At 40.5% G+C, this 14,447-nt stretch overlaps 1 protein-coding gene across 1 annotated transcript in view; it reads left to right on the top strand.

The window, feature by feature from the left end:
- Nucleotides 1-14,447, top strand: part of LOC140377176 (multiple PDZ domain protein) — a 28,157-nt gene continuing 13,710 nt past the window's right edge. Inside the window, 19 exon segments of the mRNA XM_072462503.1 lie at nt 1-99; nt 769-935; nt 1,886-2,113; nt 2,406-2,474; nt 2,590-2,712; nt 2,798-2,881; nt 3,170-3,277; nt 3,358-3,460; nt 3,540-3,631; nt 3,868-4,081; nt 4,369-4,443; nt 4,924-5,003; nt 5,293-5,439; nt 6,541-6,726; nt 6,946-7,107; nt 7,552-7,761; nt 8,434-8,601; nt 9,665-9,791; nt 11,114-11,312. Coding sequence (XP_072318604.1) covers nt 87-99; nt 769-935; nt 1,886-2,113; nt 2,406-2,474; nt 2,590-2,712; nt 2,798-2,881; nt 3,170-3,277; nt 3,358-3,460; nt 3,540-3,631; nt 3,868-4,081; nt 4,369-4,443; nt 4,924-5,003; nt 5,293-5,439; nt 6,541-6,726; nt 6,946-7,107; nt 7,552-7,761; nt 8,434-8,601; nt 9,665-9,791; nt 11,114-11,312 — 2,555 coding nt within the window. The 5' untranslated portion in view covers nt 1-86.

Here is a 14,447-nt window from a genome sequence, read left to right as displayed (position 1 = left end):
TGTTGCAGGTGCCATAGCGGGAGCAATAAGATTCATCTGTACCCAAACTAACCACGACTGCCACATCAACGAGCCTGCAGGCTGCAATGGAAATTATGGGTAAGAACACATTTCCAAAGCTATAACTCCTGATGATGTCACAGTAAACCCAACACAGACCTGGACCATGATGCCAGGGTGGACACCTATAGGCTCATGTCTGTGCCAGCAGCACTGCAGAAACACTCATGTGCAGGTGGCTCTTCTGTCACAACACAACCAGACAAAGTGTTCTAGGCCCTAGTCTCCTGCCAGCTTCAATTACAGCCAGTGTAGCTTAAGAAAAAGAATACAACATGTAGCATTTATCCAGAATAGATCTAGGATTTAATTACGGAAGATACACAGGCATTACTAAACCTGTAAGCCTACTTTCAAACAAATATTGATTTATTTTCTCAAAACCAAATGGAAATAGGGACAGTTGTTCCTCATGTGGTTGCTCTGCACAACCATTTAGGCTTCACAGTTTATTTGAGCTATATGATTTATAGCACAAATAAACCTAATATATATATATATATATATATATATATTTTTTTTAGGTTTAAACATATTAATATATTATATATTGCATATAATCATCACATTTTGGATGTACTGACTTTCTGGATCTTCTTTATCTACAAAAGGTTTAATTTATCATGTCCATTCTACTACGTCCAACCAAACTGCACATCTTGTCCCACTAATAGAACTATTTAAGATGGTGATATGGTTTGTGTGCAGACGCAGAGTGTGCCCTGGAGGCAGTAGAGAGACTCCAAGACAAGTTAAAGGATCGAGAGGAGGCGTCCATGCAGGAAAAGCTCTTCCTGCTCAGGACAGTCTTGGAGAGCCCCCTGTTTCACCACATCCTCAGCCTACAGAAGGCTCAAAGGAAACCCCCACCCAAGGTACACTGTCATACTGTTCACAGGAACATTTTGTGTGGGTGCTGGCTCTGTGTAGTTTGAATCAAGGCAGTTTTCAGAATCAAGCCCAAATACTCAATGCAGTATTTGGGATGAGTAATCAGCTTACCTAAGATTAAATTAAAGCCAGAGGAAGAGGAAGGAAGTAGTGACTTGGTTATGTCAAGGAATCTGATATATCAAAAGTAAGTGTAGACTGAACTCTACAAGCTAGCAATCTCCATAGAGTCATGGCCCGAGTTGTGCCGTTCTAATGTTACAGGATAAATAGTATCTGGAAACCTATAGGTAGAATAAAACCATTATTGAAAATCTTGGCCTGTATCAGTGTTCTCTTTCAATGGGATTGACAGTTGCAAAAGTAGAATTACCATCCCGGAAAGTTCTTTTTTTTAAACTTGAAAAAGAAAATCTAAAAGACAAGAGGGAACAGTCGTTTGTGGTATTAAGTCTTTATCCCTGCTCCTGTGTTCCCGCTGCTTTTCAGCTATCACTACCCACTATGCTCCATTTGTAATTTGTCGTTTTTTTTCTCAAACCTCTGGCAAGCGTGCGTTACCCCTCCTCCCAAATGTTCTCACATCCACATCTTTTCCGCGTTGCCTCTCCCAACTTCTTTATCCTGTCTATTTCCATTCCCCTCATCACTTTCACCAGCTCATCCTATTGGTCTTTGTCTCCATATCTTTCCTCTTTTTAAATGAATGCCTCCAAGTCTATATCAAACCCCTTTTCCACACCTCTTTATCTCCATCATCCATTTCCTTCCCAATCTCTCTGTCTCTATTCTCACACATCCCTCAATCTTCTTCTCATTTATCCATCCCATTTCTTTCCAAGCCTATTGATTTTTTTTTTCTACTCACATCCGCTCCATTTTTTACCCATTTTTTAATCTTCTTCTTCTTATCAATGCTTGTTCAATCTACCAGGGGAAGGAAATTTCCAAGTCAGTGTCAATGAACTGTGGACCGTGCCCGGGCATGGCTTTCGGCCTAAAGGCTTTGAGCCACAGTGACTCGTACACCTGGGCCATAGAGAACCGCAGGCCCAGTCACCCTCAGTCCCTGCACAGAGAAGGCAGCGGCTCCTCACTGGCATCTCAAGAGCTTTCTATCTCAGAGATCTATCCAGACGCACGCACGCATACGGAGTCGCAGGTATTGGGAATATCCATTACAGTACACACATCTGATTGTACACTGGTGTGTTTAAGAAGCGACGTGAAGCTACCAGACTACAAACTAGTTTCAAGAGTTTGCTGTTTTTCCAATATTTTGCATTGTACAATGAGATGATTTTGCATTGAATTAAGGACGTGAGTTTTAGTGAAGAATAGCTGGAACCGAAGTTAAATTTGTAGTGTAAGTGCAGTTCAGCGTTTTTACAGGTGGAATGATTTTGCTATTTGGACAACATTCTTTAACGGTTCATGGTTTGTGTTTGTTTTAGTACTGTACTCCACCAAGAATTTCCCGAACAATGTCAATGGGAAGGAATCTGTCTGCTATTGCACACGAGGTACAGTTCAACAGTTCAATTGTGAAGTACTTTAAAAAGAAACTTCTGATGTGTGCTATGCATCATACAACCATGTGCAATATCACATTTATGTGTGTTTCGTGTACTCTGTCAGAGGCGACATTTGGAACTGATAGAGCTGATAAATGATGGGAAAGGTCTCGGCTTTGGGATTGTGGGAGGGAGAAGTACAGGAGTCATAGTTAAGACTATTCTTCCTGGTGGAGCTGCTGGCCGGGTAAGCCTCTTTACTAGTATTATGTACTGTAATCATCTAATCTTGTATTTAAAATGGAATCATTTCTATGTTTTTGACTGTATAGGATAACCGCCTTCATAGTGGGGATCAAATTCTTCGCATTGGAGAGACAGACCTGGCCGGACTGAGCAGTGAACAAGTAGCACAGGTGAGACCTACAGTATATGCAGTAAGATTGAGATAATTAAAGATTATTTTACCTAATTCTACAGTTTTGCTGCCAAAGCTGCTTGTTGCTTTGGTATGAACAAGTTAACCTTAAGTTCAACTCTCGGCTCAGACAATTTGTTGCATGTCCTCCCTTCTCTCTCATCCTCATTTCACGCTTTGCTGTCCTGTTCAATAAAGCCTATGGGCTTAAAAAATATATATTTTCTGTGTTTTCATGTATGCAATAGGTCCCACCTTTTATTTTTTTTTAATATTGTGTGTTTAGGTGCTCAGAAATGCAGGAACCAAAGTCAATCTGCTCATTGCCAGAGACACAACCACGGACAACCACTGGTCCTTTCCTGATCCAAGACGCGACATCACGGCCAGCAGAGTAAATTCTTTACTGTAATATAATTGCCAGTTAGCTCTATTATAGGCAAATACATTCCCATTTTGTTTTTGTCTTTGCAGCCCGTCGAACGAAACCATGACTATGAGTTCAGTGTAGAGTACACCAAAAATAGTCATGGTTTAGGATTCACCATCTCAAGCTACACTGGCGATCTTAACTCAAGTAAGCTCGATTATACTCAATACAGTATGCAAATGACATAACAATACATAAGGAATTGCCTTATATTGCTCCTGTCCAGTGTATAGTGCCGGGGTGATGGTGAAGAGCATCGTGAAGGGCAGCTGTGTTGATCAAGATGGCCGCATCCACATCGGTGACATCATCCTCTCGGTGAGTCCCACTAGGAGCATAACAGATGGCTTCCCGTTTATTGTTGTCCTCAAAAGACTCATATCTCTGTCGAACCTACGAAAGTCTTGCCGCATTCGAACAATTTCCACCTCTCAAAACTTACACCAGTTGCAAGTTCAATATTTTTAATAGAAGCCCTTTTCCGTTGGATTTCTCATTTAATGATGCCGCCTTCGGACATATTCTGCTGTTGTAACATTGCGATGTTTTTGCAGGTGGATGGCATGAGCCTGCATGGTTGCAGTGAGCAGAGGGCCATGGAGGTGCTGAGGAGGACAGGGCCAGTGGTTAGTCTGAGGCTGCTGAGAAAAGCATTGGTCCTGAGTCACGTCCTGCCCCCTGTGCCCCCCCTGCACCCGCTCAGACACTCGCACAGCTTCCAAGAGAGCAACCCCTACAAAGTCAGCCTCAAGGAGATAACAGAGACAGGTAAGACATGTCATGTTACTGTCCTTTCCTGTGGACCAAAGAGAAGTATGCCTCTGATTTCATCAATATGGCAGGGAAATTGGTCAATATTAAACAAAGTACACAATTGCACATTCGAAACCCACGGGAGAGTGTAGCACGTGGTTTGTTCTGTTTATATAAAACCTCTTCGTCATTTGAACTGGAGACAAATGACGCCATTTTGTGTATAGTCATATTTTTAGTAGTCAATTATTGTAAGTATTGATTTTGATGATGATGTTATTATTCTATCTTCCCTCCTGCAGGAATCAGCTCTCTTCGTGAGATCTCATGGCGTGCTGCCTTTGCCAACAGGAAACACCAATTTGATTCCAAAAATGGTAAAAAAATGTATTAAAAATAAACATTTCCTGCTCCTTTCTATCCAAAATGCACGTCTATGTTGATTATATAGTTCATACAAACAACTCAAGAGATGTCAGTGTGACAGCAAAAGCAGCTCTTTGATGAGAGACTATTTATAGAGCCATGCAGTCATGTGTTTATCTAACTCATTCAGCGCATTCCAGATGATTTGTCTCCAAACTCCGCCTGCATACATAGCTTTATTTAGACAAGCATTTTGGAGGGCTTGATTAGAGAGCGCACAGCCAAACAGCTTTAATAGAAAGTCAAACATTAGTTTGCCAAGAAATACAGATGGTGGGTGGGAACGTGTGTCTGTTTGCTGCATTCTTGTCTTGAAGGACTCTGCACATTTTACCTACTTGATGACAGAGATGTTTAATAAATGCAAAAAAAATCTCCACAATTTGTATCTCATATAATCCAATTCATATGAGTGTGTATTTTTTGTAAAGGAGGAAAACTGACGTCAGCTGAGGAGGAAGACGTGAAGAATAGATGGCAGCGTGCTCTTGGACTCCGATATGAAGTCATAGTAGGTTTTCCCACTTCTTTCGTGCTATGTAAAAAAAACTATAAATAAAATATTATTACATTGCAAATATAACGTTTAATGTGTCAACTGCAAATGAAAAATGAATAAATAAACCATGTTGTCATTGTGTTCTTAAGCAAGACACTGCACCTTCACCTTGCCAAGTACGACTGTGGTGTGTGCGTGAGTGGTTGGTGGTGGTCGGAAGGACAATGATGCAGATTGATAGCCATGTTGCCATCAGTCTGCCCCAGTCACGTAACAACACTTACTATTGTATTCTCGTCAGGTGTGCCAGCTGGAGCGCTTCAGTGAAACCAGCGGCCTGGGCATCAGTCTCGAGGCCCGTGCAGGGCATCACTACCTGTGCTCCGTTTTACCAGAGGGGCCCGTAGGACAATGTGGCAAGATTCACACCGGAGACGAAATATTAGAGGTAGACAAGAACTTAAAACAGTCAAAATCCATTCTTATAGTGTCATGTGACTTCATATACTTGTCAGCTCAGAGTTTTCCTGATGATTGCCTCTTGACAGCATCGACTCGTGATTGCTCTAAATGTGAAACGGATGTCAAGATTTCGGAACGATATAAAGCTCACACTGCTTTTTAGTAAATCCTGCTCAAGTTCAAGTGTTTTTGGAAACTTTTTCTTTTCCTTAACAGCAGCAAAATTTCTGTCAGTAAGAGCGTGGGAGTGAGTAGCTTCTGTATGGCAGCGAAGCCAGTTCACACACCCACAAGTATCACTCATCATGATGAGCCCTGCTATCAACTTCACCAACTCCGTCTGAATGCTCAACTCAGTAATAGAAAATACATGGGTTCTTATTTCTGTCAAAAATATCATTATCTTATGTTATTTCTGCTCTTTGGAATCATCTTTAGAGAAGTGCTACATGAGCATTAATTTTACCTCGACCTGTACAAGAGCGGCTAATTGCTAAACGACCTCAAAGAACTGCCATGTTAAAGGGTGCCAGTTTCATCTATATATAGACACTTCACATACGTACTTGACACTTACAGTTATATACAGGTGCACTCCAGGTCTAACGTCGCACTATATGTTTTAAGGAAAAATAGAATTTGCCACCATATTTTACAAAGAATGAAAGAATATTAGTTGTCGTTGTTTCCTTTAAAAATATATACATGTTCTATTACAGTAGCATTAAGCTTTTTTTTTTCTTGTATGTGCGAAGTATTTGAGTGTTATTGATGTCACTCATGACATTCTACACAGAAACAAAATGCGTTTCAATTTAAAAAAAAAAAACTCCCCAAAAACTCACAGTTCCACTGCTGTGCCACAGGGCTTTTTACTACTTAGAATATCCTTGAAAAAGAGGTCTTGAGCTCAATCGATTCTTACCTGGTTAAATAAAGGTTAATAAATAAATAAGAAGCTATAAACCCACTTTTTGAATGGCATTCACACATACTTTCCTCAAATCAAACTGTAATCAAATTTACACTTAGGGTCAGGTGGCCTTGAGAAATGTACAAATAATACTATTTATTCCTTTATATCCAGGTGAATGGAATCCCTCTGATAGGTGTGACCCATAAGGAGGTGGTCAGTATTCTCAAGGAGCTGCCAATGCGTGTGAGCCTGGTGTGTTCTCGGGTGGCGCCCCCCACAGCTCCTGGGAGTGACAAGGAAGAAGAAGACAATATCCAGCTCACCCTGAAAGAACTGCTGGCTGAGTTCAATGACAAGGTTAACACTCACTATCACTCTGTAGTTCTTTAGTGTAACTTTCTATGTGTAGGAATGTACAAAAAAGAAACAAAAGTATGTACAGTTTACTTGAGACTTCTACTAAGTCTTGACAATCTTCCAGTAAAAGTTTCACTCACTGTTCTACTTAAATACACTGCACATGATATATTAATTTGAATAATCTGTACCACAAATGTCATTTTAACATTTTTTCAGCTGGACCACGGCTGTGTGATCCCTTGTCCTACAGCAGAGGACATTACCAAGCGCGGTGTGCCCCCCATGTCACCCCCCCTGGCCATGTGGGAGCGGGAGGCTGCGGTGGTGGAGCTGGAGAAAGGCGAGTCGGGCCTGGGCTTCAGTATTCTGGACTACCAGGTCAGACACACTGCCCTGAGCCACTCCACAAATAGAATTAGCTCCAGCAGTTCAAGAATATCAGTGTCAGGTTGAATTGGGTGAAACTCAAGGAAATGGATAAATTGGAATTATACTTTTTATTTGTATTTAATCATGTATACAGCGCTTTAAGGCAAAGGTTGTTCAGACAGTTGAAGTAATTTTTATAAATGACATCTTACCAAATAACCTACAATTACAGTGTGTAATTTTAGAAATAGCTTGTGCATAATACCTTCATGCATATAACAAGTTCTATACATGCACAGACCGTCCATTGTGATATCTTACAGTGCTTTTTGCAATATTCACTCACTAATATGTGCATAGGGTTTGTCCTTTCTGTGAAATTTTGTCAGCGAGACAGACTTTTTTTTTTTTAATTTAAAAATGTATTTCTATATCTCTAAATGCCAATTATAGGACCCTGAGGATGCTTCAAAGACAGTGCTGGTGATCCGGTCCCTGGTGCCTGGAGGTGTAGCAGACAAAGATGGCCGCCTTCTTCCTGGAGACAGACTCATGTTTGTGAATGAGACAGATCTTGAGGGCGCCAGTCTGGATTATGCCGTTCATGTCCTTAAATCCACCGGCTATGGCTCTGTCCATATCGGAGTCGCTAAACCACTGCCAGTAAGTACTCATATAACTGAATAATTAGCAAATGTTAAGTTGTAATACTGTTGATATACAGATCTTTATTCAAGGTTATAACTTATCATAACTTCAAGATGAGTCAGTTATTGGTCAAGATTAATTTTGGTAGTGATTATATTCTATTTAGAAGAGGGGATGCTTTGTTTTAATTGGTTATTTAATGTTTTATGGAACAAGCGGTAGAAAATGAATGAATGGATAGAGCATTAGAAATAAGTCCTCGAAAATGTTCTTTCATTGTTGGCCTTCATGAATTATAGCTTTTGTTTGGGCCTTTGTATCGCACTTGGGTGTGCACTACAAAGATTTGAACCCAGCAATGATTTAAATGGCATTACGTTATTTGGAGAGAAAAAATACACAAACTGCTATCAAATTTTGAAGAGGAAAGTTGAACTACATGCTTTTAAAAGTACTCCTTTTGTTGTGGACTGTGGCTTAGTAACAGGGCCCGGAGACTCTTGTTACATGTGAATATTTAATGGAGCCAAGAGATGAACACAATGCCGGGAGAGCACTACAGATGGAGCAGGCAGGGCAGAGGGTGTCTAGTTTACAGTCACAGCCTCTTGCCCGTTAGCCTTCATGTGGATCTGCTCACCTTTTCTAAGCTTTTAAGTGGCTTTGCATCTGCGTGTTTGTTCTCAGCTGGAGTTGTGCGGTGGCCTTACGCCCATCGGGGAGCGGAGTGCACGGGCCTCCCGCGATGACAGTGACAGCCACACTCAGATCAGCCTGCTAGCCGAGGCTAACACCAACGTTAATACTGTCACCTCGGAGGATAACAGTGGCATACGGACGCGTCACCCTGCAGCGGTACGTCACACTCTAATCAACTGCTCTTTTGACAGGGGCATGATGTTCTTTGTATATTGTATGTGGACTCAAGTAGGACTCAAGGAAGTATGAAGCGAATTGAGATGTGAAACAAGTTGTTGGCCTTGAGTGCTTTGATAGATAAGCTACAGAGCAGTCAGTAATGTCTAGTAGAGGTGGGCAATATGGACAAAGATTTAAGTTTGAGACGAATGTGAATGGACTACAACATTTTTATAAGAGAAAAGAAAAAGCACACTTTGTAAAGTTAAACAATTCCAACACAATTTTGTTCCATTTTTATTCAACTCTTTTTGTGAAGGATCATTTTTATTATAAACGGTACATTACAATTACAATTTTGCATATTCTCAAAACAGCATTCAAGCTATTTGATATTATTGTCTGTTTATGGGATATTTAGTTTGATCGGAAATCATCTGTTTATATTTAGCTGTAGTTTGAGCCCAGCTTATGGCACTATAACTGTACAATTGCTTTGAGCTTCTATTCCACTTCTACAGATAAAAAACGTGTCAAACAGTTATTGTCAGATACCTCATACAGCAGCATGAGATTGTGTGGGTAGCCATTTTGCCTCCTCTAAAAGAGATTCTCATGACAGTGGCTGTTCTTTCAGTTCACTCAGGAGCCGGCAGCTCAGACACTGCTGTATCACTATCACTGGATTAGGTGTAGAGAAAGTGCTCCATGTCAGAGACTTGTTCCTTAATGTAAGCACAATTCAAGGCTGCATTTTGTTATGGACCAATCTGTAATTATCAGCTAATTTCAGTTTTGGGGCAATGTGTCTGTTATGCTTTCAGTCAATGTTCAAAGAAAATGATCCTGTTACTCTACAACTTTGTAAAGAACCAAGAGGGACCAAAGAGTCTCCCTTTAAATGCACATTTTTTACCTCAGTATTTCTCTAAAGACATTCACCCTTAAGAAATTTAAATTATTCTTAATCATGTCCTTTCAGTTACCGTATTGGCAATTGTATTTATTTAATTCATTGCTTGACTAATGTTATGGTTGATATATGTCTATCTTCTATCAGGGTCTAAAGGAAAACCAGTTGCGTCAGCGCTTTAAAAACATGGAGGAGGACCACAGTGAAGTGCCCCTGCCCCTTCGCACCAGCTTTGAGAGGACCATCACTGTTGTCCGGGGCAACTCGAGCCTTGGTATGTTCTTTGTGTTTCTCATGACGATGGTTTCTTGGTGTGTGTACGCCAGTGCAACAGCCATAATGTCACTGATAATTGGTGATGGGGACTGAAGGTGTGTGTTCATGCCATTTGCTCTTTAAAGTCCTAGTGTAAAACAGGCTCTTTGCAAAACTCAGAGAAACAACCTCAGCTACGTTCCAGACACTTGAGCTTATAAACTAGAGCACAACTTGAGGCTGGTTCAAAGTTATTATAGACAAGAATAGAAGAATTCAAGGTCAAAGTCTTTGTGTCAATGGTTTGAGTTTTCAAATATTGTCGCCGTCTATAGAGTTCTTAAGGCTTGCATTTTTCTTGTATTTATGTCAAACTATAGCCTATGTGTACACAAATTGTGGCTGTTATTAAGTGCAAGTCTTTTTTCCATTTATTTATTATTTATTTTCTTGATAAAATAATGTCACATATATTTGTTATCAGATTAAATAGATTGAGAAATAAGGAATATACTCTGAATGGTCCTCTTTATTAAAACATACAGTACATGTTTAGTATATGTCTGGGATCAGTTTTTTTGTTTTGTTTTTAAAATATAACATACAGAACTGGGTAAAAAGTAAATATTACTTTTAAGACTTAAAGCACATTGCATGCTTCTTCTTGTCTTCACTGTCTTTTTTGTTTGTCTTGTCTGTGTTGGTTCGTCATGTCTGCTCATTGTACTCCTGGCACTATGATTGTATTGTAATTTGAATGTAAACATAATAAAAAATATTTATGTTACAAAAAGCAGTACGGCTTTCTTTGACGAGATTCAAATTCTTTACAACCATAGTGTTGTGGATGTGCCGTGTCCTACATTAGATCACAGCAGTTGGGAAAAGTATCATTCATGTTCCTGCTTAGTTTCTGCTGAATGCTCTTATGTGTGCATGACTTTTTGTGAAAACGCTCTTTATCTACCTTCCTCTGTTTGTTTGCATTATAAACAGCTTGTGTTATCCCCCTAGTGTCCGGTTTGATAATGTTATGTTTGTGGGACTGGCATGTGCTAGTCCTCTCACCGCCTGTGCCCTCTGCCCCCTTTGGCAGTTTGTATTTGTGTGGTTTTGTGTTCGCTGTCTCCATAGAAAATGATGCTGTGTAAATGTCAAGTGAGCCTATCTGTGTTTGTGTGCTAATCTGCCTAGTGTCTGTCTTGATTATGTTGAATTTGCCACAGTCAGGTGTTTGTTTGAGCCCCTGTCTGTCTGTTTGGCATGTATTCAAAGTGTTCTTAGCCGTCCTCCACTCACCTGTCCATGTCTGTGTGTGCGTCTGTGTGTGCGTATTGGCAGGCATGTCGGTGAGCGCCATCAAGGACGGCTCAGGCATGCTGGTGCGCAGTCTGGTCCAGGGGGGGTCTGTAAGCCATGATGGCAGACTGGGGATAGGAGATGCCATCTTGGACATCAACGGAGAGCCTACCACTAATCTGACCAACGCCCAGGCAAGAGCCATGCTCCGCAGACACTCTGTCCTAGGGCCAGAGATCAGGTGAGGAGACGGTCACACACTTTACCAAGTACCACTGAGGATAAAGGGTTTAGTACACGCTTTCACACCGGTGAAAGCTGCTAGAAGCAGTATACACCTACTGGCCACTTTATTGGTACGTTTTCTACAGATGTTGGTTGTAACTGAGTTTTCTATTATCCAAAATCAGTTTGTCCATTGTCCTACCATCAGTGTAATTGAGGCATTTTCAGTATAGTATAGTTAGTAGTATAGTTAGGAGTAGAGCTGCTGCCCCTCCACATTGAGATGCCCAGGATGCCTGTGTGCCTCCTGGGGAATGGATGGCTATTTTTTATTTAATTCTTCTTTACAAGCTTCTTAATTATTATCTGTAACACATAGACATACCATATGCATTTACAGCTTGTAATGAACAAAGACTAAATTATTTTTAGGGACATTAATTGCAACAAAGAGGAGTTTAGACAACAATATTAAATTCTTAGAAATAAAATGTCTTTCTATTGCTTCTAACATTTATTGTAGAAAAACATTAAGTAGCCTAAGAGATGTTATTTACCATCAATTAAATACAAAATATTTTTGTAAAGCCCAAAAGTACAGGTATCAGGGACATGAACATTCAATGCATTGTGGTAGTATTGTCCAGTCAAGTCTGACTCGGATGATGTAGGCCCGTTAACAAGGTGAGCTGGAGGTGTCCTTGGTTAGGAAGTACAATCGCTACTGACAACAGTACAGCTCAAAATTATTTTCAATAAGTCTGCTATACCAATGTCAGAACATAATCAGAATCAGAAAAGGTAGTTTCTTTCCCGGCAGAGGGAAAGAACGGGAAAGTCCGGACGGACCGTAGCCTCCTGCCTGAGGGGAGTGACCTCCTGCTTGAGGGGTGTGGCCTCCTGCCTGAGGGGTGTGGCTCTAAAAGTCCGTGTCCAGGGCGAGAAGGTTCGGCTGTGAGATCAAATCTACAGTAGAAGGTGTTGAGTTTCTGAGCCAGTTTCTGGTCATCTGCTGCATGGGGGGCTTTGGGCTTGTAGTTGATAAGAAGCCGAAGCCCACTCCACAAAGAGGCGGGGTTGTTGTCAGAGAACTGCTGCTTCAGGCGCATTGTACTGAGATCTAGCTCTCGACACCTCCCTGCTAAATCCGTATTTCGCGTCTGTAGTGCTCTCTGTCACCCCTGTGCGCTGCCTCCTTCTGCTGCCTTAATTGCCTCAGTTTTGGGGTGAACCAGGGTTTGTCTTTGTTGAAAATGACTTTGGTGTGTGTTGGTATAATGCTGTCCTCACAGAGTTGAATGTATGACGTCACAGTGTCCGTGTACACATCCAATCTGTGGCAGCTCTGAAAACTTCACAATCTGTAATGTCCAAACACTCACATAGCACTGCCTCATTGGTCTACTTCTTAGAAGTCCTCACTACTATATGTACTATAACAATGTCTACTATGTACTATAACTACTATGAAATGTCTGCCATTGTTTCATTGAACAAACTGTGAGAGTATATAACAGTAAAAGCACTTAATACAACTGTATATACATTTCAAAGTCAAGCACATCATATGCCAGATGTTAAGTTTAGCTGTTTTGGGAATTTAGGAGAGTCATTTTGAGCTGCATGCCTTTTCGCTGTAAACGGACGCAGAAAACAACAGGCTTTGTAGACTCATTCATTTTATTTATTTAAACAGGGAAAACCCTTCTCATTGGGTTCTCATTTTTCATGGGTCCCCTTTTAAAACGCAACACAAAATAAACAACAAACAAACACAGGCTACTAAAACACAAATATAACATTCAATAGAATTAACCAATACATAAAAACACATTCATACATACAATGAGATAAAAAATATATAAAACAAGTGCATCTGCATTGTGGGTAGTCCTTGACCAGTGCTTTAAAATCATTTAAAGGCATCAAATTATTGAATTAAAAAGTATCTGTATTTTGTTCCACAGGAGAGAACAAAGTTTCTGAAAGCCTTTTTTCCTGTCTCTGTGTTGACACGATGGGATTGTAAGATAAAAATACCCTGAGACCTCAAACGGTGACTACATGAACATGAACATGCAATAAACTTAATAGATAATAAATAATCAGGCAAAATACCAACTAGAACCTTCTACACAAACAAAAGGCGATTCTGTTCTCTTATTGCATCTTATGATCGTCATCCTACTTTAGAATATAAATCACAGTGGTGAGTTCTGTATCCTTCTCCTGTGATGAATCTCAGAGCTGAATGATAAACCGAGTTCCGAGGTTTGAACACTGTTGTATACAATGTACAAATCAGCAAATAAATGTGAATATGTACGGCACTCATTACCTATAAATGATCGAGTCTCTCTCCATATTTCCATTACCACCTTATTTTTCATGCATGGTCATAGTTGAGCGATGCTGCGCTGTCGTGTTAAATTTAATTAGATGATGAAATTTAAAGAATTGCCTTCGGGGGGAAATTGGGCAAATTATTACCGGGTCTAACATCAGCAATTATGGCACTGGATTGACAATGTGTCCTTCCTTCACCACCTCTGCTGCCCTATGCAAAACATCCACTCAACTTCCCTTGCCGCACATACATACACATAGCAATGGCCGTAACCTCCAAAAACAGTATTTTCCTGTGATGGGGAATATCTCTGAATAATTCATAACTCATTTCACCTTGAACAGTGTGCTTGTGAATAAAAGAGTACTTTAAAGAAGCACACAAACACACAACACACAGCTTATTGGTGTCTTTCTCTCAAACACACACAATCACTGTGTCTCCTCCATCTGACAGACAAACTAACAGAGAGCGGAGGCAGAGGAGCTGCTTTGGCAAGAATAAGACAGACAAGGAAAAAGGGTGAGGACTTGTCACTATCAAAATGCCTGTGTTTGAGACAAGACAGTCTGTCCACATGGCTCACTCACAATAGTTTAGTGTAGCAGACATCCACATATTCAGACTGCCACCGTAAAAACATTTATCGGCTGCTGAGGTGGGTTTGAAAAGGATTTCTGTACTTATGATCCAGGGAAGATTTGCGATCCGAGGAGGAAGAAACTTTAATGATGTCCTTGACACTCAAAAGTTAAATGACACACAGGCTTATGGAAAACATGCCTTTCATTATCTTGGGTTTTA

This window comes from Eucyclogobius newberryi, unplaced genomic scaffold, assembly GCF_026437365.1.
Source record: "Eucyclogobius newberryi isolate DKJ021-1_F unplaced genomic scaffold, fEucNew1.0.hap1 SCAF_4, whole genome shotgun sequence".
Taxonomy (NCBI): domain Eukaryota; kingdom Metazoa; phylum Chordata; class Actinopteri; order Gobiiformes; family Gobiidae; genus Eucyclogobius; species Eucyclogobius newberryi.
Note: the sequence above shows the minus strand (reverse complement) of the source record. Positions and strands in the feature narration are given on the sequence as shown.